At 38.4% G+C, this 22874-nt stretch overlaps 1 protein-coding gene across 2 annotated transcripts in view; it reads right to left on the bottom strand.

The window, feature by feature from the left end:
- SEC62 (SEC62 homolog, preprotein translocation factor) overlaps positions 1 to 22431 on the bottom strand; it is a 28896-nt gene extending 6465 nt beyond the window's left edge. Inside the window, exons 1-6 of one of the 2 annotated variants that reach the window (XM_008142278.3) lie at positions 22111 to 22431; positions 12030 to 12138; positions 10921 to 11026; positions 5356 to 5560; positions 5013 to 5105; positions 2542 to 2602 (exon numbers count right to left, since the gene is read on the bottom strand). In XM_008142278.3, coding sequence (XP_008140500.1) covers positions 2542 to 2602; positions 5013 to 5105; positions 5356 to 5560; positions 10921 to 11026; positions 12030 to 12138; positions 22111 to 22146 — 610 coding nt within the window. In that variant the 5' untranslated portion in view covers positions 22147 to 22431. Of the gene's footprint in view, positions 1 to 2541; positions 2603 to 5012; positions 5106 to 5355; positions 5561 to 7572; positions 7675 to 10920; positions 11027 to 12029; positions 12139 to 22110 lie in introns of those variants that run through there. The other variant, XM_028146589.2, reaches the window with a different exon arrangement.
- Positions 22432 to 22874: the final 443 nt, after the last annotated feature.

Below are 22874 nucleotides of genomic sequence, written 5' to 3'. Positions count from 1 at the left end.
GACATCCTTAATGCTGCCATGGAGGCGGGAGAGGCTCCCACCACCAGTGTTGTGCTCGCCAGCCGGCTTCTGCCTGAGCGGCGCTCCCCCCTGTGGGAGTGCATGGACCACCAGGGGCAGCTCTTGCGTTGAGCATCTGCCCCCTGGTGGTCAGTGCACATCATAGCGACCAGTCATTCCTCCGTTTGGTCGATTTGCATATTAGCCTTTTATTATATAGGATATATTAAAAATTGCCATTTTTGTAGATAAAATATGGTCAATTCTCAACCATCTCCCATAATTCTCTTTAACATTTTAACTACTGTTCCTAAATTAGGTTAAGATTTTTCTAGTATAAATTACATATAGTTAGAAAAAAAGTGCTGTCAAAAAATGTGAAATTGTTAGCTCCTTAAATGATCAATTGCTACTGTTCTCCAGCAATGTCTACTTTATTTTTTGACTATAAGATATCTGTCTACTGAGCAGGGGAGCTTAAAGAAACAACAACCCAACAACAAAACTAACAACAACAAAAAAAGATTCAATAGATCCTCTCTAGAGATTCTGATTCTGGGGTGGAGCTCTGACAGATAAAAATTGAAAAGGTCACCTTGTGGTGACCTTTTTGGATAAGCTAAGTAAAATTCCTACCTCTTTCCCAAAGTGAAAAATTATATTAGACCTGTCCATCCTATGTGGAAAAATCTTTAGAGACTAAGATTTTAAGTTAAACAATATTTATTGGATTTTTTTCATGGTAACATATATGCATATTGTAAAAAAATACAGACAAGTATAAAAAATAACATACAAATCATAACTATCACCACTATTTATATTTAGGTGCATTCAGGTGGTGATACAGATGGTTTTTGGTAGTTAGGGAAACTGTATACAAGTATCTTCAGTTTTTTTCTAAGTACAGTGGGACCACACTGAATAATTGTAAGAAATTAGAAGTCTGATTATTAGGTCTTTAGAGCAAAAAAAGATCAGGATTCAAATTCTAGCTATATCATTTATAAGCTAAGTAACCCTGGGCAAGTTATTTAACCCTGTTGAGGCTAGATTACTTTATATTTAATATGTGTCTGCTCCTATTTTTTAAAGGTTGCTGTAAGGATGAAATGAAATAATGCATATAAAATATTTAGCAACATTACTAGTACTTAGTAGGTGATCAACAGCTATCAGATATTTGGGTTGGAATTATTTGAGTTTCAACTTTTTGAATAGGATCTATGATACCTTATTGATCAAGCTTGTTTAACTGCTTTTTTTTTTTTTTACTTGTTAAATCATTCTCTCCCTGCCTACTCATGCCCCCTACCCTGAATAACACATACCCATGGTTAAAAATACACACAAATAAAAACAAAGCAAAAGGTATAAAGGGAGGTCTTCATCCAATTCTTGGTTCACTCCCCAGAAGTTAATTAGTAGAGACTGCTTATATAAAATTAAATTTGTTACACAGAATTTTTTTCTACATAAATAAGCTTATACTAGTCTTACTCTTTTGCAATTTCTTTTTCATTTAATCGGTTCTAGATATCTATCAGTACATTCTACCTAATTCTTTAAAAGCTGTATTGTATTCTAGTGGGCAATTTCACCATTTTCCTTCAGAGTAATTTCCTACTGAAGAATATGAATTATTTCCAGTTTTATCCTATTATACACAACAGTTCAACAAATACCAAACTACATGTACATTTGTGCAACTGATTACAGCACAAGATAAATTAGTTGAGGTGTAATTGTTAGGTCAAAAGGTATAGGTATTTAAAATTTGAAAGATAGTTGCTAATTACCCTCCTAAATATAATCTGAAGGATTTGGATTAGAATCTATAACAGTGTCAATGCACACTTCTGAATAGACTCTTTGTGCAACTGTATTAAGAACAGCCATGGCCCCTGGCTGAGTGGCTTAGTTGCTTGGAGCATTGTCCCATACACCAAAAGGTTGTGGGTTTGATCCTTGGTCAGGATGCATATGGGAGACAACTGATTGATGTCTCTTTCACATCAATGTTTCTTTCGCTCTCTGTCTCTCTCACTAAAAAATGCAATAAAAATACATCCTCAGATGAGGAGAAAAAAAAAGAATAGCCATGGGATAAATTTTGAGAAGTAGAATAGCTGGGTCAGTGTATATACATTTAAAATCTGAAAAGGTATTATCAATTGTTGGAGAGTGTTGGTGCTTCCCATGAAGTTAGACTAACTTCATTAAGACTAGATATTATCAAACTCTGAAATTCTCTTAATCACTGTTGCTTTACTTTGTATTTATTATGAGTGTGATTAAGTATCATTCATGATTATTGGCTATGTATTTCTTTATCTGTGAGCTATCTTTACCATTTTTCTACCAGGTTATTAATCTCTTAAATATCTTTGCTTTAATGTGTTGCAAATACTCTCTTCATTTTATCATTTATCTTCTGACTTTAAAGTATATTTAAAAAAAATAACTTTTTTATATTCAATATTTTTCTTTATGGCATCTGCATTTTTATTTTCCTTTCTAAATTTTAGAGACTGTACTTACCAAGAATTAGTCCCATGACAAAGGTTTTAAAGTGAACTGGGTCATAGATCCACACGAATACCTAGAGGAATCAAGAAACCACAGTACTTTAAGTTTTAAGGTCACATTAGAAAGTTAAGCTCAATTCTGTTTTAGATCTACAAGAGTAATTTCCAACCTCTTAACATGTGAGAACTGCTTTTTAAGGTAAACAAATTTCAAAGACCTTTCCTTCAGTAGTATTTTGTTTTGTTTTTGTCTCCAGTTAGAAAATTGTTTAAAAAAACTATAAATTCTGTAATGCACTTAAGTAAATTTCTACGTACTTACATGCTTTTAACAATTTGTTCATGTGTGTAAACTATTACTTATTCAACCTGAAGACCAAAAATTTACAACCTTTTTTTCTTTAATATAATTATGTACACTGGCATGAGCAGAATAGTCTGGGTTAAGAGCACAGTTAAATAGATTCCAGCCAGGCTCTATTACAGATCTGGCAGCTCTCAACCCCACCCTGTTCTTTCCCATGGATGAGATACAAAAAACCACTATTAAAACATCACGCTTAGTGAACATAAAGATGCTATGACCCCCTGTAATAATTTCACTGCCTACTTCCCCAGGGAAGGTCTGTAGCCCATACACTGGAAACCACTGCTTTAAAGCTTAATTTACTTTATAGAACAGAAACTGACTTCATTCCAAACAATCAAACTCTGCATAATCATCATCCACAAAACTCCCAGATTTATCTCTTAATTTCTATAAATAACAATACTCCTTCCATTTCCTGGTTCTATTTTGACCAGAACTTTTTGGTACTGTCTTTTGATTTGGTTCTATTTTTAACACTGGGGGCTCCATTCTTCTTTTCTTTAACTATGCACATTTCCCCTGGAAATCAGATCCACAGACATCACTTCTGCCAGTTAGCATTCTAAAAAAACAATTTTTAAAGACATTTCCCACCTCTGTACGTTTGAAAGCATGCTTCTTTGCTACATCTTTCTACAGAATAAAATCTAGCCTTTTCAGGAATGCAAGCACCCGTGGTTTTGCTCAAACTACTTCATTTGCCTAACAGGTCTACAACACCTTTCTGGTGCACCTGGTAATGTGCTAATCATCCTTCAAGGCTCAGCTCAAGTGTTTAGGATCTTCAGAACTGCCTTATCCTCTTGATTACATTAACTATCTCTAATCTGTATTCTCACATCATTACACTTAACACACTGTAACACAGTACCATGTTTAAAAGTTTGTACATTTGCTAGACAATAAGAGCATCTAAGAAAAGAATATGTACCATGCTATTCCTAGAATCTATAAAAATATTTTGGCATAAAGCCAATGCTTGATGTGTGGTCTTCAATTATGTGGCTCTTAAGCATGGGTTCACATCAGAATCACCCTGGGACACATTACAGAACCAGAAAGAAAGACACACACACACACACACACACACACACACACACACACACACGAGATTCTCATGCAATTGTGTCCGAAATGAGCCTAGGGCACATATTTCCTGAAAAGCTTTCCTAGGATTTCAAACTCATAGCTCCCAGAATCACTACTTCTACTTTACATATACTGGTTTTGTATTAGGTATAGGAAGAAGAGATAGATCTTGAAATTCACAACAATTCAATGGCCAGTATATAACTAATACTTTTGTATTGGTTTAATGACTAAATTAACCATTCTGCTCTCTTTCCTTTGATAGCAATGGAAATCCTGCATGTTTGGCTGGGCAAATGACCACCCAGTACAAAAAGCATATTTCTTAAGATTTTACTGCAGGTAGGCATGACCATGTGACTAGGTTCTGGATAATGGAATCCAAGAAAGGAAACTGCCAGCTTCCTGGAAGGTGTCCTTAAAGGGGACACAGGTCCCTCATTTTCCTTCCCTCCTTTGGATGCAGATACAAGGTTGGCAGTCATTTGGGACCATGAGGGAATTATCCTTCACACGGAAGGGAGAGTTCAGATCTACCATTATCTGTAGTGCTTATCCTTCAGATTTCCTTGATGACAGAGAAATAAGCATTTATTTTAAGTAACTGTCATTTCAGGTTTCCTATCACTCATACACAGCTGAAACTAATTCTGACTGATTTTTCATAAATTTTGTCTTAATTCAGAGAAATTATTGATTTTTAAAGTATGTTTTTTATTTATTTTAGAGAGGAGGGGAGGAACGAAGGGGAAGAAAGAGCGAGAAAGAGAGAAACATCCACTGGTTGCCTCCTGTACATGCCCTGACTGATGATTGAACCTGCCAGCCTTTGGTATATGGATGATGCTCCAACACACTGAGCCACACTGGCCAGGGCCAGATAAATTATTGATTTTTAAAAAGAGTAAATTTTATATCTACATGGTTAGATTTATCTAAATTATTTTCTTAGTGAAAGCATTAAAGATATTTCTAAATTTTCCTATGGAAAACTGGATTTCTACCTATCAACTAGATACTCTCACCTCATTTCCATCCAGAAAAACTTGATCATCATGTGGCTCAAGCTTGAATTTTTTCTTAGTTTCCTTCTTTTTGGGAGTTCCTGGAGCTTCCTCCTATTAAAACACAAGTTAAATAGAAGAAAAAACACTTACAAACAAGCAAATAGGCAAAAAGCACTATGGCATTCACATAGTAAAAAAATCTTAATCTTTAAGATATAGAAGTAAAAATTCTCAACCATGGTATTTATAAAAACCGGAACATGCTTATCTTAAATGGTTGTTACATAGTATTTCAAGATTGCTCATATGCTAGTAATCCTGTGCACATAATGACTTTTGATTTTTACTTAAATGAAATCACCTTTTTGGATTCTTCCTTTTCACCATCTTTTTTTTTCTCTTTTTCCTTTTTGGTCTTTTCATCCTTTAGATTTTCTTTCTTGCTCTTTTTATCTTCTTCTTTTCCACTTTCAGCTTTTCCTTTTTCTTTTTCTTTTTTAATGTCTTTATCATACTTCATTTTCATTACTTTTAGTGCTCGATGAAAAAACTGTTTCTTTAAAAGCCTTTAGGAAAAAAGGTATGACAATTATAAGATACAGACTGAAAAGCAAAAATATCAAGACCTGAATAAAATGAGCAAGGGAAGACATACATTGGCAACTCACAGAGAAATTACAATTAGTAAGCCACGGGAAATAAAAACCAACCCCACCTCTAATAAAATAAAAAACACACACAATATAGCTAATCTGAGTATATAAAAGTTGTCAATCTAATTTTCATTTTTTAACTATATAATTTAGATTCGAGATTATATAGATTTGGAATTATCCTTATGAAATTTTCTCTAAGTTCATTAAGAGTAACCAAGACTGCTTTATTTAATGTTAAGTCTCAAATTTCTAACCTTATAATCCTACTGAAAAATCCTTACATTTGTCACCTAAAAGCCATCTTTTCAAATCTTATGTTCCAGTTTTAGTTTCTGATTTGTCTTCATTTCTGCCTAATAAAGTACAATCACCAAAACACAACTCACTGCCACCATCTGTGCCTATTAATGGTGATTACCCACCTTTCTACCCCTACCCCTGCTCAAGCACATCATACCACTTGTTAACTAGATGCCCCTCTCCTGCCAAATGATCACTTATTTCTGGTCATTATGTTCTACCCTCCGGAGCATTGGTTTTTACCTGGCTGGCTGGGCTTCTTTCAGCTGCCCAATTAGTACACCCCATGCACATCTCCACAAAGCTAACTTCTAGGTATCCTCACCTGGCCTTCTACTTGTTCAGAAGATCTATATAGCAAGTAATGTGCAACTGTCTGAAATATCCCCAAAGACTCCACCATTAATATCTGCTACACATATACATATGTATGTAAACCAACAAAAAATTGAAATGAGTCCCTTAATAATTAACTACTTATGAGTAGAAAGTGAGATTTAAGAGTAGTGGTAGGTATTTGAATATGAAGGAGGATTTCAAATTTTTACTCTACTTCAGAATTTCTTATAAAAATTTATAATGAACACATTCTAATTTTATTTACTTCTGTACTTATGTGATTTCCAGATTTTCTATCAGGAATATTCATTACCACTTACTATGAAAACAAAAATACATCCTATTCATTATATATTAGTTACAAACCAGCATTTCATATTACAGTTCATATTATGGATTTCCACATATGAAGAGTACATATATATACACATAGATTCTTGAGTACACATTCTCAAATGGTAATGTGTTTTATATAATTTGGATTTTCTTCTATATCATTTTAAGTGGAAAAATTTATTCTTAATAAAGTAATAAATAATTAAAAAAAATCAAACAATTTTAAGAGAAAAATATCTTTCCCTTAGTGAGTATAGACACAGAAGTGCACAGAGCCAGTAGGAAAATCAGCTCTGTCATCACTCCTGCACAGTTGCCCCACCGCCATAAAAGAAAAACAGACTATAACCCATCAAATTGTTGAAACGTTCACATTCAGCCCCGCTGGTGTGGCTCATTGGTTGAGCATCAACCCATCAACCAGGAGGTCACATTTGATTCCTGGTCAGGGCATATGCCTGGGTTACAGGCTCGAACCCCAGTAGGGGGCATGCAGCCTATTGATCAACTATTCTCTCTCATCACTGATGTTTCTATTTCTCCCTCTCTTTTCCTCTCTCTGAAATCAATAAAAAAAAAACCACACATAAAAATATTTTTACTTATTCCTTGATAGGTTTTCAGAGAACTTCTACTTCAACTCACTTTATGCCTCAAAAGTGAGATGACATTTACTATTGTAATAATATCAGGGCCTCCATAATTAAGCTTTCAGTACATCATATAGTACAAAACACTTACACAAAGCTCTCTGACACTTTCACAGAACTATTCATACTTTCCTATCTTAATTCCCCATACTTCCCTGTTCTGTGCCCTTTGCCAGGAACAAATGTCCTTTCTCCTATTGTTTGCTGGGTAATCAGCTATCTATGTCTCAAAATTTGAAAAGACACATTTTTCCTGTGAAGCCATTCTTGAAGTTTCCCCATCTCTGTCTTCCTTACGGAACACACTGCACTGTAGTAGTCATGAATCTTCTTTAACAGACTAGATTAGGTGCTTTGGAGGCAGGAACCAAGTCACAGTCATCTTTGTATTTCCGGGGCCTGGCATATAATAGATATTTGTTGAATAAATAAATTGATTAAAGGCAGCAAGTTATTAAATTGCTTTCCTCACCTTTTAATTTTTTTTAAAAATCTTCTTTAAGTTTAACAAACATTTATAGATGCCAGATATTTGTTTAGGACTTCCACCTATGTGACAATGGTGAGGTTTCATTAAATGCCCACATTGTGCTATGGAGTAACAGTAAAGTATAAAAGAGTCCTACAAGTGCCTTCAGATTTAGCTGCCAAGAAGTTAAAAAAAACTAATACATGCAACAATTCTAAAATAGTTAAGGGCTAAACTATATGATAGCAGCTTTATAAATACTGTAGAACTTTAGATACAAAGATTAATGTGGGTTGGAGGACCTGAAGAATATCACATGGTGGAGATGGAACTTGAGAGATATTTATATTGAAAAGCAGACAGGAGAGAGAGAACCATTTGGGAAAAGTGGCAGGTTATGATTAAGTAAAGACCAGAAGAGAGAATGAGTGTGGCATATGAACAGGAGTCAGAAGGACATTACTGGACTGGGGGTTGGCGATGCAGTCACTGGGAGAGTTAGGATGGTGCCAGATTAAAGGCTGAAGAGTTCATACTTGAAATAGGACATAAAGAAGCACTAGGACATATTAGATAAGTTTGTTTTGCGTATTATCCTACACTTTCTTGTTCTGTTTGTCTTCAGACTCCCTCAAGCCCACTTAGTAGCTTCAGAAAATGAGACTAGAAAAGTGTCCTCTTGTACTTTTGTCTATAGCCAAGCAGGAATCCATGAGGGCTGGCCATCATGAGGCCTCCATGGTTGTATTAGAAGTGGCTTTGAAGAATTTAAGTAGTTATGCGTCCCCATTTTAGTGCAGAAAGGACAAACAACCTGACATGAATGGGAATAACATACACAATGAAAAATGAGTGTAAATCTAGGACATTTTCTGTAATCAGGTCTTTTGGGCTTTTCATATAACAAGGTATCAATACTCCTAAAAGGCCAACAGATGTGGATTAATCCTGGCTGCTCTCCTCAGAGATTTGGGCTTATAGATTTAATATTTAAATAGTTCTATTTTCCCTGCTATTTGAAAGTAAGAGTTCCTAGGAAACCTTTTGTAAGCTGAAAGGGAGCAAAATAAGGGTATCCCTTGCTTTTCAAAAAATTTGCTTTGTGTCACTTCACTTTAGTACCTATTTTTGTTAACCTAAAGAAATCTGAAGAGGATTTTTGCTTTTACAAATAAAGCTGTTACTGTAATAATGTAGGTCTTGCCCTAGCCGGTTTGGCTCAGTGGATAGAGCATCGGCCTTCGGACTGAAGGGTCTCAGGTTCAATTCTGGTCAAGGGCACATGCCCAGTTTGTGGGCTCGACCCCCAGTAGGGGGTGTGAAGGACACAGCCAATCAATGATTCTCTCTCATCATTGATGTTTCTCTCTCCCCCTCACCCTTCCTCTCTGAAATCATTAAAAATATATTTTAAAAAAATAACATAGGTCTTTTGCGAACTTTCAGAAAGCAGAGGATACCTGCATTGACAGGTGAATCCTTCATCTTAATTTTTGCTTCATTTAAACACATCATCATTTTGTTGGAGGAGATAGTATAGCATGCAGTGGTTAAGAGCATGAACTGTGCCCAGGTTGGTGCGGGTCAGTGGTTGAGGTCACAGTTCAATTTCCGGTCAGGGCACATGCCGGGATTGCAGGCTCGATCTTCAATGGCAGGGGCGTGAGGAGGCAGCTGATCAATGATTCTTTCTTATCACTGATGTTTCTCTCTCTCTCTCTCCTTCTCTCTTCCTCTCTGGAGCAAGACTGTTGGATTTAGAATTCTGGCTCTGATAATTAGCTGTGTGACCTTGGGTAATTTACATAACATTCTCTGTTTTTGTGTTTATTACATCGCTTAGTTTTTATATCACATATAAAAAATCTATTTTGAGGCAAAGCAGGGAAATTTGTACTTTGGAGTACTAAACATACAAATGGCTGTACAGAAAAATACCAACTATACCACTGTTAGCTCATCCCTGCTCCAACAATGAAAATTTTATTGCTTCTGAAAGGTCCATTGGTGACTCTAGTTTTTAACAACTAAAAATTTTAAGAAAAAAAAAATTTTAAACATGTCTTTATTGATTTCAGAGAGGAAGAGAGAGGGAGAGAGAGATAGAAACATCAATGATAAGAGAGGATCATTGATTGGCTGCTTCTTGCACGCCCGCAACCCGGGCATGTGACCTTGACCAGAATTGAAACCGGGATCCTTCAGTCCACAGTCCAATGCTCTACCCACTGAGCATACCGAATAGGATAATTTTAAGAAATTTTTAATAATTCTTTAACTTTACAGCTTTAGAAACAAGGTTGTGAAGTAATGGTTTTTTAGAGGAGCCTCATGTGGCTGATACTTATAATTTCTTTAGACAATATACTAGTAAAGTGCTATGTGTACCTCCCTACCATATATATAAAATAATCTAAAATGTCAAATTTCCACCTACTATAAACTATAGTGTCATAAAAAAAACACTTGGTTCATCAATAGCTTAATAAATATGCATAACTATTTAAACCAAAGGGAAAAAAATGAAAAGAAAAAAGTGTACTTATTTCCAAGAGGAAACTGATTTTTGTATACCACTCACCATCAAAAGTTTTTCCCAAAGGAGTACTTATTATGAAAAACATGAATATATTACTGAACTGTCTATTCTTCATTTTGGAGTCAAGAAAATAGATGTTGCAGCTGCCTTGCTTTTACAAGGAATAAGTTAGCCATCACTAAACAAAATATGGAAGGGTACTGGCTAATGCGCAGTGTGTAGGCACTCTAAGAACAAGCAAGCAAACAAAAACCCCAGGAACAACAGGTCTATTAGAAATCCCTGCCAAATTTTAGAAAAGACTCCCCAACCATTTGCTCTAAAAAAGAAAGACGTTCTTGTTCACTGTAGGCACTGTTGTATGATTTTTATTGCTGACCTCTTTGGTTTAGTCAGCCTGGCAAATGTACAAATGTTAATAGAACACAAATAAAAATCATAAAAATACGATAGTCTAACACCAAATAAATGTATTTCTAGAGGTACTGAAGAAATCCAGTTTGCATGTAAAAGCTATGTTTGAGCTATGTTTTAATATCACTAGGTTTATTGATGAAAATGGGTAAGAAGCTTCAGAACTATGGAGAATATTACTAAGTTACTATTTAGTTATCCTTCACTAAGAAATAAACACTACCTGTTGCAGTAGTCAACCACAGACTCCCTTGTTGTAAATAAAGCTTCCTCTCCTTTCTTGGCCTTTGCCCACTTTGAATCCAAAAGGCAATCCACTGCTTTTGAAGCTAAAGAAGAAATTTATTATTTTAAATTTAGTATACATAGAAATTTATGCCTACCCAAATAATATTTTCTAAGGCAAATTTCAACATAATGGCATCAGAAAATAAAACCAAATTCAATAGAAAATTTAAGTCTGACATGATCATGATAAACAGTTCCTCAAAACCTCAATCTGTGAAGCATATCAGTAAGCATCTTTTTAAAGTAATGCTGGAAAATAAATTAATTTTAAAACATTAACTAAAGCAAGATTAATGGGAAAATTTTCTAAACAAAAAATTCAAAATAAATATAAATATCACTCATCGAATAATTACAATTAAATGTAGGCTAAAGAAACCAAAAATCTTCCTCTCCCCCAGTAATAAATTCTGTCATTATGCTTTTAACTGTGACCCACTGAGGAATAAGTTCTGAACAAGCTACTGCTAGAAGCAGCTAAATATATTAGTTCTGAAATGAACAGCACATCAATTTTTCTAAACTCTTAATGAATATAAAAATTAATCATTATATTAAAGAAAGGCAAGTAAATTTCTTTTCTATAATGGCAATTCAATCTTAATGGGTCAAAGAGGCAAACTCAACTACTGTTTATAAGCTATGGGACTATGTTATAATAACATTAGCTTATAATAAAGGTGTTGGATTATGTGAAGATCCAAAGCTCCTAAATTGGTTCCAACAGGATTTGCTTCACACTGAATTCGACTCCAGAGTTTTACAAAATGATTATCTTTAAGTACATGTACTATCTGAACAAAAGGTAGCATTAATACTGAAAATAAATTCTATTTTAAAATTTCCAAGAAATGTTATTACAAAGTACATTCTATTATCTTATTATTGATAGTTTCAATCATAAAAAGAAGGAAAAGGACAATCAATTGTCATCACCCAGCTTCCCTAATCACACTTGTAAAACACTTTTAAAACATCTACATATCCAAATTTAGGTATCTTCATAAGATATATACACTAATATATACACTCATATAATCCTACCAATAAAATAATCAACCCGATGACCCATCATATTGGTAGACTTCGTTGGACAGTTGAATCGAAGATACTTGGCTACAGCCTTCTCTTCTTTAGATGGCTCACCAACTTCCTGCAAAGTAAGAATATTAATTTAATGTAATCATTTACTTGATAAATTCATATACTAAAGAATAATTTACAGATATGTTCTGCAAATCTTTTTAAGTGGAACATAGGGCTTTCTTTCAAACTTTCTCTGGAGTAGACGTGGCAATCTATACAAAAGACAGGATGGAGAATTTTTAAAATTACATGTCTTTCAAATACAAGTTGATAGAGCCAAAACCTGACTGCCTCTTGGCCTCAGCCTCAGGCATTTATTTTGAGTTGTTTTTCCAGTATGGTAACTACATTGTACCAGTTCACCTTCACTCTTGCCTGGTCTCTTTTTATAAGCCACAAAGCAATAATTCAAAAGGTTAAGCGGATGCTAACAGTGAGTGCCCAAATGTCAAAGTAGAAACAGGTGCCATAAATAAATATTAAATAACAACCAAAGCCATGTACTCTGGACAATGAACAACAGACCTTAGGAGCAGTTCTCGGATTAACCACAGATGGCTGCCCCAGTGTGGTAGCCATAAGGATTATCTGAGGTCTGAGATGCTGAAGATTTATACGCCCTTCCCTTTCCTCTTGTGATTCCAAATCCCAGATACTGTCTGGGACTCCTTTCTCACCTTGTCTTGCTTCTTTTTTTCCCTTTTAGGGGTAAAGCAAAAATAAAAATGCAATAGATAAATTACACTCTTATTTGAAGAACTGTTCATAGAAATACATGGAGAGTGTTGGAAAGGCTGCTTTAATCCTTCCCTCTTTTCTTTCTTCCATTTCTTCCTCTAAATTTTCTCTTACTTTCTTCATTGTTTATCATTCCCCATCTTCTGTTTATTTCCTTACATTATAAACTACTTCTTTGATAATTCCTTTTGTGTACTTATTCTCTCCACCCATATACTGAAGAAAATGAAGGCAGTCTACATTTGTATTATACACACACACACACACATACACACATATACACATATACATACACTAGAGGCCCGGTGCACAAAATTCATGCACGGGGGGGGGGGGGGGGGAGGGTGCGGAGGGTCCTCAGCCCGACCTGCACCCTCTCCAATCCGGGAGCCCTCAGGGAATGTCCTACTGATGGCTTAGACTGGCTCCCCATGGTTCTCTGCTCTCTGCGGGGCCTGCCTGCTCCACACCATGGCAATGGGCAAACAGGCCCTGCTGGGTGCTGCCTGCAGGCCCGCTTGCCTGCTCACAGGTCACTGTGGCTACAGCCAAGCAGGCCCTGCTGTCAAGCTGAGCGGTCGCCCTCGCCTCCCGGGGCGGCGATGGTCCCAGGAGGCTGTGGGCTTAGCACCCATCCCTGGGACCTAGGCCACATGGTGCCGCCCCTCCCCCGGCCGCTTGGCGCCTGTGTATGCAAATTAACCAGCCATCTTTGTTGGGTTAATTTGCATACTTAGTCCTGATTGGCTGGTGGGCGGAGGTACGGTCAATTTGCATCTGTCTCTTTTATTAGTGTAGACATATATATATATATATATATATATACACACATACACATATATATATATAAACTTTTAGAAGTTGTCTTATTGCTGTAAGCTATTGAAACAAAAGTACTGTCTTTAAGTACATGTTTAAGCATAATACATAAAGCACACAAACAATATTTCTAGCAATATATAATCTAAATGTGACTAATTTTAAGAAAGTCTGTTTCTAAATGAATAAAGAGCCAAATAATAGTAAAGAATTATTTGCTAAAAATCTAGGATGCTGAGAACAATTAATGCTAAAGATACCTACATTTCAGGCAAGACATTCTACTAACATACAATAGAAAAAAATAAACTACCTAAACCATCTGTTTTTTGAGTCAGTTTTCCCACATATTACAGATAAGACTGAATTCAGCTATGTTTGATGATGCTAAGGAACAAGTAACAAACCACGGTTTCAGCTTTAATTTTATCCTGGAAAGGGGTGATTTGTTAGATGAAGTAAAAACCTGTGCTTTAGTTGAGTCACCTGGCAGCTACTTCTCATATTTCTTCCTTTGAATTTCCCAGCTCTACTTCCAGTAGCCCAACTGACGGTGTATGATTTTTTTAAAAAATATATATTTTATTGATTTTTTACAGAGAGGAAGAGAGAGGGATAGAGAGTTAGAAACATCGATGAGAGAGAAACATCGATCAGCTGCCTCTTGCACACCCACTACTGGGGATGTGCCCGCAGCCAAGGTACATGCCCCCTTGACCGGAATCGAACCTGGGACCCTTGAGTCCGCAGGCCGACGCTCTATCCACTGAGCCAAACCCGTTTTGGCTGTATGATTCTTATACTCTGCTACTACCCCATTTGTGGGTTATAATTTGTGTCAATAAAAATTAAAAGCCCAAACCATTCAATACAAATAAAGATTAGAGTAAAACCCAAATATTTATATAACTACAAAACCTTTAGTTTTATATATAAAAACTAGAGGCCTGGTGCACGAAATTCGTGCACGGAGGGGGGGGTGTCCCTCAGCCTGGCCTGCACCCTCTCCAATCCAGGATCGCTCTCGCAATCTGGAACCACTGGCTCCTAACTGCTCACCTACCTGCTTGCCTGATGCCCCTAACTGCTCTCCCCTCCTGGCCTGATCCCCCTAAGTGCCTAACTGATCTCCCCTCCTGGCCTGATCCCCCTAACTGCCTGTCTGCTCTCCCCTCCTTGCCTGATTGACCTAACTGCCTACCTGTGCTCCCCTCCTGACCTGACTCCCCTAACTGCCTATCTGCACTCCCCTCCTGGTCTGATCCCCCTAACTGCCTATCTGCTCTCACTTCCTCTCCACGCGCTCTTCGAGCCCCCGGAGCAGGCGTGCTGAGAGCTCTCCGCCGTGGCCCCGCCCCCATCCATTTTGGCCAGTTTGCATATTCCTCTATTATTAGTATAGATATGTATCACAGAAAAATAAAATCTTAAAATATTTCCAATTCAAAATCTAACACTCCAAGCTCACTAACATCTATAAGGTTCATAATGATTTGGTTTGGAGCCTAGTCACAAAATACATTTCTGACATGCTAAACGGTGAAAATTCTATACTGCAATTTTTGAAATCACACTAAAATATACTAACATATGTTAGTTTCATATGTTGAATGATAGTACTTAATTATGCCTGTGCAATACACTGCACTTCCAGAAGTCTCATGGATTAGTAATTAATATCCTGTATATTTGTGATACAATCAAAAAAGTATTATTATAAATAGTTGAAAATAATGAGATACTATAATTGGCTTATAAAAAAATTATATTTTATAATCATATCCATATATGTTCATTTCCCCCCTAATTTGACATATCTGTTGCAAATTTAAAGGTTTACCTAATTAACTGGTAAGTTGTTACCAGGATATGCTTCATTAAAAATTATTGTGGGTGAGAAGTCTCAATAAACAAAAATCATTCAAATACATACTTACTGAGTGTTTACCCTATATTATCTTTGGGTGCTATACTTAATGCCAAAATTCTGTAAAGCATGATACCGATACTTTGTTACAACTATCTAAAACAGCAATTATTATTTTTCAAAATAAGTGGTAGGAAAAAAATATTTTAGGAGTAGGATTATCAAGTGGATGAAAATATCTATGAAAGACCTCTTGGAAGAGGGAGCTTGATTTTGAAAAAAGAACAAGTTTGGGGTAAGTTGAACAGACAACATAAACATTATGGCTGAGAATGAGCACAAAATTTGGCTCCAAACAGAAACAAGTTAGGAAGCATTGTGAGGCTAAGTATGTAAATAAGTAAGTTAGTAAACAGAGCAGGGCTAAAGATTCTTCCTGACAGTTTGAGAAATTTCAACTAATTAGTATTCAAGTAAAACACAATGTCATACTGGACTAGGAATGAGAAGAACTGTGGACATTTGAAACATTTCACATGTAGAGCAGATAGGACCCTATGATAAAGGATGAATGAAATGGCTGAATCAAAGAAGTCAGACCTCTAATTTGATCAATTGAAAGTACAGTTTTCCAATAACAGAAATTTGAGAGGAAGGTGATTCTGGGGGGAAAAATCATATCAACTTTAGGCATGACAAGTCTACACTCCTGCTAACACTCATTTACTGAGCACAGGCATAAATGCATTAATCTACTGATTGTTGATGGAAGCATCAACATGTAAAATCTCATTTTAAGATACACAAGAAACTGAAAAGTCCATTCTAGTTTTATACAATAGGGAATCTGATACTACATGAATTCACAACATTTTTAAACCTCATTTTAACAATTAACTTAAAGTTCACCGAAGTCATTCCCACAGTGCAAAACAGATTTAAGTACAGTTGACCCTTGAATAATGCCAGGGTTAGGGTAGCAGAACTCCTGTGCAGTTGAAAATCCCACTACCCCAAAACTTTACAGTTGTCCCATGGCATCCAGAAAACCCAACGGATACCAAAATCCCTGGATGCTCAAGTTCTATATATTAAATGGCACAGATCAATAAATGCATACAGTCAAAACTGTGGATCCACTGGTTGAATCCACACACGTGAAATCCAGGGAAACATATTTATTGAAAAAGATTTGCGTGTAAGTGGACCCACACAATTCAAATCCATGTTGTTTAAGAGTCAACTGTTATCTATTTTCATTCCTTTCCCCTCCTTAATAAAGCAACAACGAACTACTAAGCAACAATGAACAGAACAGACCCAGAAAACATGGGTTTGGATAATCTCTCCCAACTAGACACAGTTACTTATCCATTTATACTTAAAGTATCAGTATCTTCCCTTGAAACTGTAACTAGTGAATTCTATCAAGACATTGGTTTAACAGAACTGACACCTTCCTTGCTCCTTGAAGTTCAAATCCTAAAGAAGTTTCTATTTTCCTTTGTGAATTATGAAATAAATGTTCATTATACCACATATAAGTTATATGTATTGTAGGCTGTCTTTAATGAAAGTATAGAATTTGTGCCCCCTGCTGAGGCTTTGAAGCCAGAAAGACTGAATGCTCTATAAGAGTGCCAAGGGAACATGACCATGGGGACATGACCATGCGAAGCTGGTAATACAGAAGATCCTGCCATGGAGACTTCACTCTCACTGCTCCCCTACTGCAGCCTGAAGAGTATAAAAGTCCTACCCTCTTCCTGTTTATGTATAGACTACAGCATGTCCCCTTTTATTCCCTTTTGATGTGAACAAATTTTCCGAAAATTTCATAACTTTTCTAGAAACCTAACAAAAAGTGAGGCCTTTTGAGAATGGCAGGACCCACTAATAGGAGAAACCAGCTCATCAACCCTCAGATGAAAAGAACTTTATGTAGCTCAATGAATGAGCTCAAATGTCTTAGAATGAGGAAGTGAAGCACCAATGTTTTGAGGCTGGACTACCATCTTTGCACTCAAATACCAAGATGCTAGTTGCTGCAACTCACAATCCAAAATTATATAAACTAAAAGTTTGGTTAGAACACTCTCGAGTTATTTAACAAATACTATTTTACTTTGTTCCATTTTTCTTTTCTAAATTTTATTTTTTCCCATCACCATTTATTCCCTCTATGCCCTTCTCCACCTCCCCTTACCTCCCACCACCCCTGCAGTCACCACACTGTTATCATGTCCATAAGTTCTCCCTCTTTTTTTCTTTTTGCTCAATCCCTCCACCTCCCCAGCTCTAGCCCCAAAGCTGCATTCCATGTTTCAGCCATGTCTTCTTTGAGAGCTGAGGAGGTCGGCAGAGTCTGCTCCCGTGGCTATTTTTACTTTGGACTACATCAACACTCAAATACTATAATGAGATAAGAATTACCTTTTCTATATATACTAGAGGCCCAGCGCACGAAATTCATGGGCAGGTACAGTCCCTAGGCCGGGCCTGCAATCAGGGCCATCTTCCCCAGCTGCCCGCAGCCGGCCCCACCCCCAGCCACCACCCACCCCCGGTTCCCCATTTGCTATCGGGTGATGGGTGCCTGACGGCTGGGGGAAGGAACCAAAAGGTGGTCTGTGTGCCTCATAGTGACTGGTCCAATGGTCGTTCTGCCATTAGGGTCAATTTGCATATTGCCCTTTTATTATATAGGATAGAGGCCTGGTGCACAGGTGTGGGCCGGCTGGCCTGCCCTGAAGGGGGCCCTGGATCGGAGTGGAGGGTCCCCGCTTGGGGGTGGGGCCGGCCAGGGTGAGGGGCCAAAGGTGGTTTGCAGGCCAGCCACGCCCCTGGCTTTGTCCAGAATGACATCTGGTCTATCTGGTCTAATTAGCATATTACCCTTTTATTAATATAGATAGCTAGTATTTAAGAACTTAAGGTAATCTTTTTGAGGAAAAAAAGTTAAATCAAGTCAGTAAGCCTCAGGCTTCATTCAATCTTGCAGAAGTTTTAATTTAGAAGAATTTTAAAAATCGCTAGTCAATAGAAATCAACTGAATTGAATTGTCGAGTGAATTGAGCAAAAAAGAAAAAGGTTAGTTCACAAAATGAATTTGTATCTTCATACAAGTACTATAAAAATATTGGTGAAAATGCAAATAGGGTTAACAGAATAAAGTCTGAAAGCTGGAGGGGACCTTCGATAAATCATTTGCTTAAAGTCACACAGCACATTACTAATAAAGTTTGGCAAGTCTCTGTATCTTAACTCTGACAGTGCCCTTCTGTAATACCCTCTTTGCTTCGATCCTATTGTAAGCCCTCCATTAAACTTCTGGGGATAGTTCTCACTTAGGACCTGCTTCCTGGGTTTCTTCTTTCTTCAGAAGGCCCCAGGGAGTCAGATTGTATAGTCCTAAACTTTCTCTTTTCTGAAATTAAGCATATTGGCCCAAGATAAGGCAGAATTTTATTGCCAGGGGACAGTTGGGTGCAACCAAATTAACTGAGATGCAGGTGATAAAAGTTCTAGGAATTAGTAAGCCATTTAATTTTCTAAAACTCAATTAGATATTTCCATAAGCAGAATATTAATTGGGATAATTCTCTCATTAGCATGGGCAAGTCATGTTAAATAGGTTATACAATTTAATATAAAGATTTCAGGATTAAAGTATTTCAGAACAATTTATTCTTATTTTATCAATGGTGAGGTGGAAAGAATATTCAACTGAGAATTAAAAGACTTGGTCTAAATCTGGTTTTACTATCTTGATGAGTGATCCTGGGTGAAGTCACATAACCTCCCTGAACCTGTTTATCTGTAAAATAAGTATACTGGTTTGGAGCAGTAAGTTGTATACCTAGTAATATTTTTTGGTTGAGGTCCTAAAAATAGCTTAAAGGACAATGGGATGTAGGGGTGACAGTAGTGAGGTACTTAAGTGATAGGGCTTTGGGGCCTCCACTCTGCTTTTATATAAGAACCACATTTGTGCAAGAGGATTCCAAACAAACCCTACTATTTGAAAATTCTTTTGAACTCTAAAATTTCATGGTACTGTACAAGGATTCTAAATCAAGTGCCCCTTTCTAGTAAGCGGCACTTTCTGTTAACTTATATGCACTTACTGTATGTCCTTAAAAATTTACGTAATTGCGTTAAGTAACAAAATTATTTTTAAATGTTTCATCAATTTAGATTGAGATCACTTTCACTTGAGAATCTCAATCATTAAAAATTTTCCAATATAATGTCAATGAATATATGTAGTTTACTTCTGGTGTTCAGTGACCTGTAAAGTGAGTCCAAGAAGAAAATGTGACAAAATAGTCCTCTTGCTTCCAACTTTGATGGGATACAGAATCTGAAATTATGCTACACTAGAAAAGAGCAAATGAATTAGCTACTTTTTAAAAACCCTGAACTTTTCTATATCAATCATTCCCCCCAATGTACAAATTACAATTCACCACTAAATCTTTTCTAAACAGAAAACATCAAGTAACAAACAACAGGAAACTCAGTGGATATTACAGACCTTTTTGCCCCAAAGTCTTAGAATAGAATCTTTTCTATAACTTAAACTCTGAACTTTGTCACTATTTTTGATCTTTTTGTCTAAAGTGATGCTAATAGTATAGTTTCTGAGTCTCTGGGATAAATAAGAAATTGTTTAAGATATTGTCTACTCTAATTTGTTAAGACTTTACAATAGTTTTCCAAATAGCACTCCCAAGATCTTCACAACATTCTAGCAAACTAGATCTAGAAAACTATAATGAAAAAAATTAGTTTGATTTAGCAGCATGCCAAGCTGATTTTTAACAATCAGATCCTCACATACTTATCTGATCTTCAAATACACAATAGGAAGTAAAAACCTATACATTATACTCACAGTCTAATGGTTTACTTAATGAATCGGCAGGAGTTAATCTTTCTTCAGCATATCAGATTACTTAACAAAAACCAAAACAAGCCATCATAAATCCTTTATACTTGGGAAGAGGGGAAAGGAAGGAGTTCTGTGCCAAGCACTCTTTTAATGTATTTTTTCACAATCACCCTATGAGGTTCCTTTTTTTTTTTTTTCTTTTTAAGGTACATATTCCTTTTTACAGATTTGGAAATTGAGGTAAAAAGTTAAGTAACTTGCCTAACGTTACACAGCTAACAGTTTGTGAAATGGGTACAAACGGGCAGTCTGGCTCAAGTTTTAGTTCCTCGCCACTAACCACTACAACACAGTTTCTTAATAATCTACCTTTCTATTTAATATAAAAATCACAATTGAAATAGAGCAGCTATTCAAAAAGTGAATTAAGATCACTTTTACAATAGCTGACATAGTAAAAACAATGTTTATGAAAAGGCATAAAATGCTGCATATGTGTAAATATAAGGAGCCTAGTATGCACAAATTTGACAAATTCGAGATAAATGCTAATAAAAATCTTACATATTTATACCTGATCACTAACACTCAATTCTAAAAGACTACAAATAATATAATTAGAAACTTCGTCCATAACCTTAAGTCTTGATTTTTATGACCTGCCTGCACCCGGGAGAACTGTTTATGACCCCCTTCTGCATTTCTGCCCAACTCCAAAGTTCCAAAGTTTTCAGGAGAATTTTAACTCGCAAAAGGCTCAAGTCACCTGTGATGGTAGGCCGATGAAGGGGGTCGTTTATTTCTTCAACGGGGTTGAATAAAACATTAGACAGAAAAAGTCATTCTAAGCAATGCAACAGCAAGGAACGGAAAGGCAGTAAGTGTAACCATTGGTGATGAGTACATTCACCATGTACAACACATACTATCCATTTATGATGACAGGTGAAGGTTTCTAGGCACTTGAGCTGGTGAGACTAGGAACATCCCGAGGCTAAGAGGTGCCATACCTCTAAATCCTCTCGGTAAAGGAGCCAGACTAACAGGAAGGGGGGTGGGGGTGGGGGGGACCGCAGGGATGAAATGCCCAGGTGACACACGTGTGGAACGAGGGAGGGATGTTATGTAGGTTACGAGGATGACACACTGCAAGGTTTCTGGGCGCGACCAGCTCGCCGCAGCACCAACAGGGTTGTGTTTGTTTACACTGTGTTCGCCCGAAAGAAAGCCGGGGAGCTACAACTGGACTACCAGAGGGATGCCATAGAGAAGAACAGGGAGGGTTATACGCCACCGAACAGCTGGGTAGGCAGATGGGCGCCCGGGCCCGCGGGGGCAGCTGCCCAAACCCAGGCGGCTCCCCTCCCACGGTCCTGTTGGCGCACAAAGAACCGGCTGCCTTGGGTCCATCTCCGCCGGCTTCCACCCTCAGGACCGTGGCCTTCCCTTCGAGGTGGCTAAGGCGACAGGGGCTGGGGTGCAGAGGGGAGGAGGCCACGCTGCCCCAGCACCTCAGCCTCGCTCTCCGCCGTCGCCAACACCACCTTCCCCCCCGCCAGGCCCCTCACAACAACGCCGCGCGCCGCCGGCGGCCGGGAGACAGGGCCCCCGCCCGGCCTAGCCGCCCGCTCAGCTCGCCCTTCCAGGAGGCTCCCCGCCCCCCGCTTCCTCCACTCTCCAGCGCCCGGAAGCCCCCTGCCCCAAGGCTCGGCTCTGCTACCTGAATCCGCTTCTTGTGTCGCCTGCGTTCCGCCATGTTGGCCGCTCCGCCCGGTTCCCTCTGACGTGGAGCGAGGAGGGGGCGGCGGAAACCTCGCGAGAGCCCTCCGCGGGGGCCCGTTATGTAACCCGCGGGCCCGGGGCCCCGCCAAGGGGGGCGGGGGGAGGCGGGCGAGGGGCCGGGACCGGGCGGCCCTGTGGGCCTGGCGGCGCCCTCTCTCTCCCCTCCTCCCGCGGCTCCTTCGGTTGCGGGAACGGGAAGCCGCTGGGACCCGGAGGAAGAGGAGGCGGAGGAGGAGTGGACCAGAACCCGAGGGCTGTCAAACCTGTCCGCGCGCCTGAAGCACCTGGGAAGCGGCTCAAATACAGATTCCCGGGCCCCGCCCCCTGGGAGTCGGGGCGTTTGCAGCGGAGCCGGCCCCGGAGCGATTTGCTGAGACCTGCGGCGCTAACTATCTTCCCGACTGCCCGGCCCCACGCATTCCCCCCCCCCCCCCCACACCCCGCCCCCCAGCAAATTCTCCTGACTCCATTTTAAAGATGGGAAAACCGAGGCCGAGGGGCGGCGATCGGAAGGGATGTCTCGAATGCTCCCCAATTGGTAGCTGGCGGAGCGGAGACCTAAGCCAGTTCTTTTCCGAACGATCGGCGGGGTCGCTGGGCTCATCGGAAACGAACCTCGGCTTCTCCATTCTGTTTGCCGGGTTGCTTCTTAAAACTCACCTGGAGAAGGCGAGAGTCAGAGAGAACCTAGAGCAGCAGCAG

The sequence above is a fragment of the Eptesicus fuscus genome, chromosome 3, assembly GCF_027574615.1.
Source record: "Eptesicus fuscus isolate TK198812 chromosome 3, DD_ASM_mEF_20220401, whole genome shotgun sequence".
Taxonomy (NCBI): domain Eukaryota; kingdom Metazoa; phylum Chordata; class Mammalia; order Chiroptera; family Vespertilionidae; genus Eptesicus; species Eptesicus fuscus.
The sequence above is the reverse complement of the archived record's forward strand: the minus strand, read 5'-3'. Positions and strand labels throughout refer to the sequence as shown.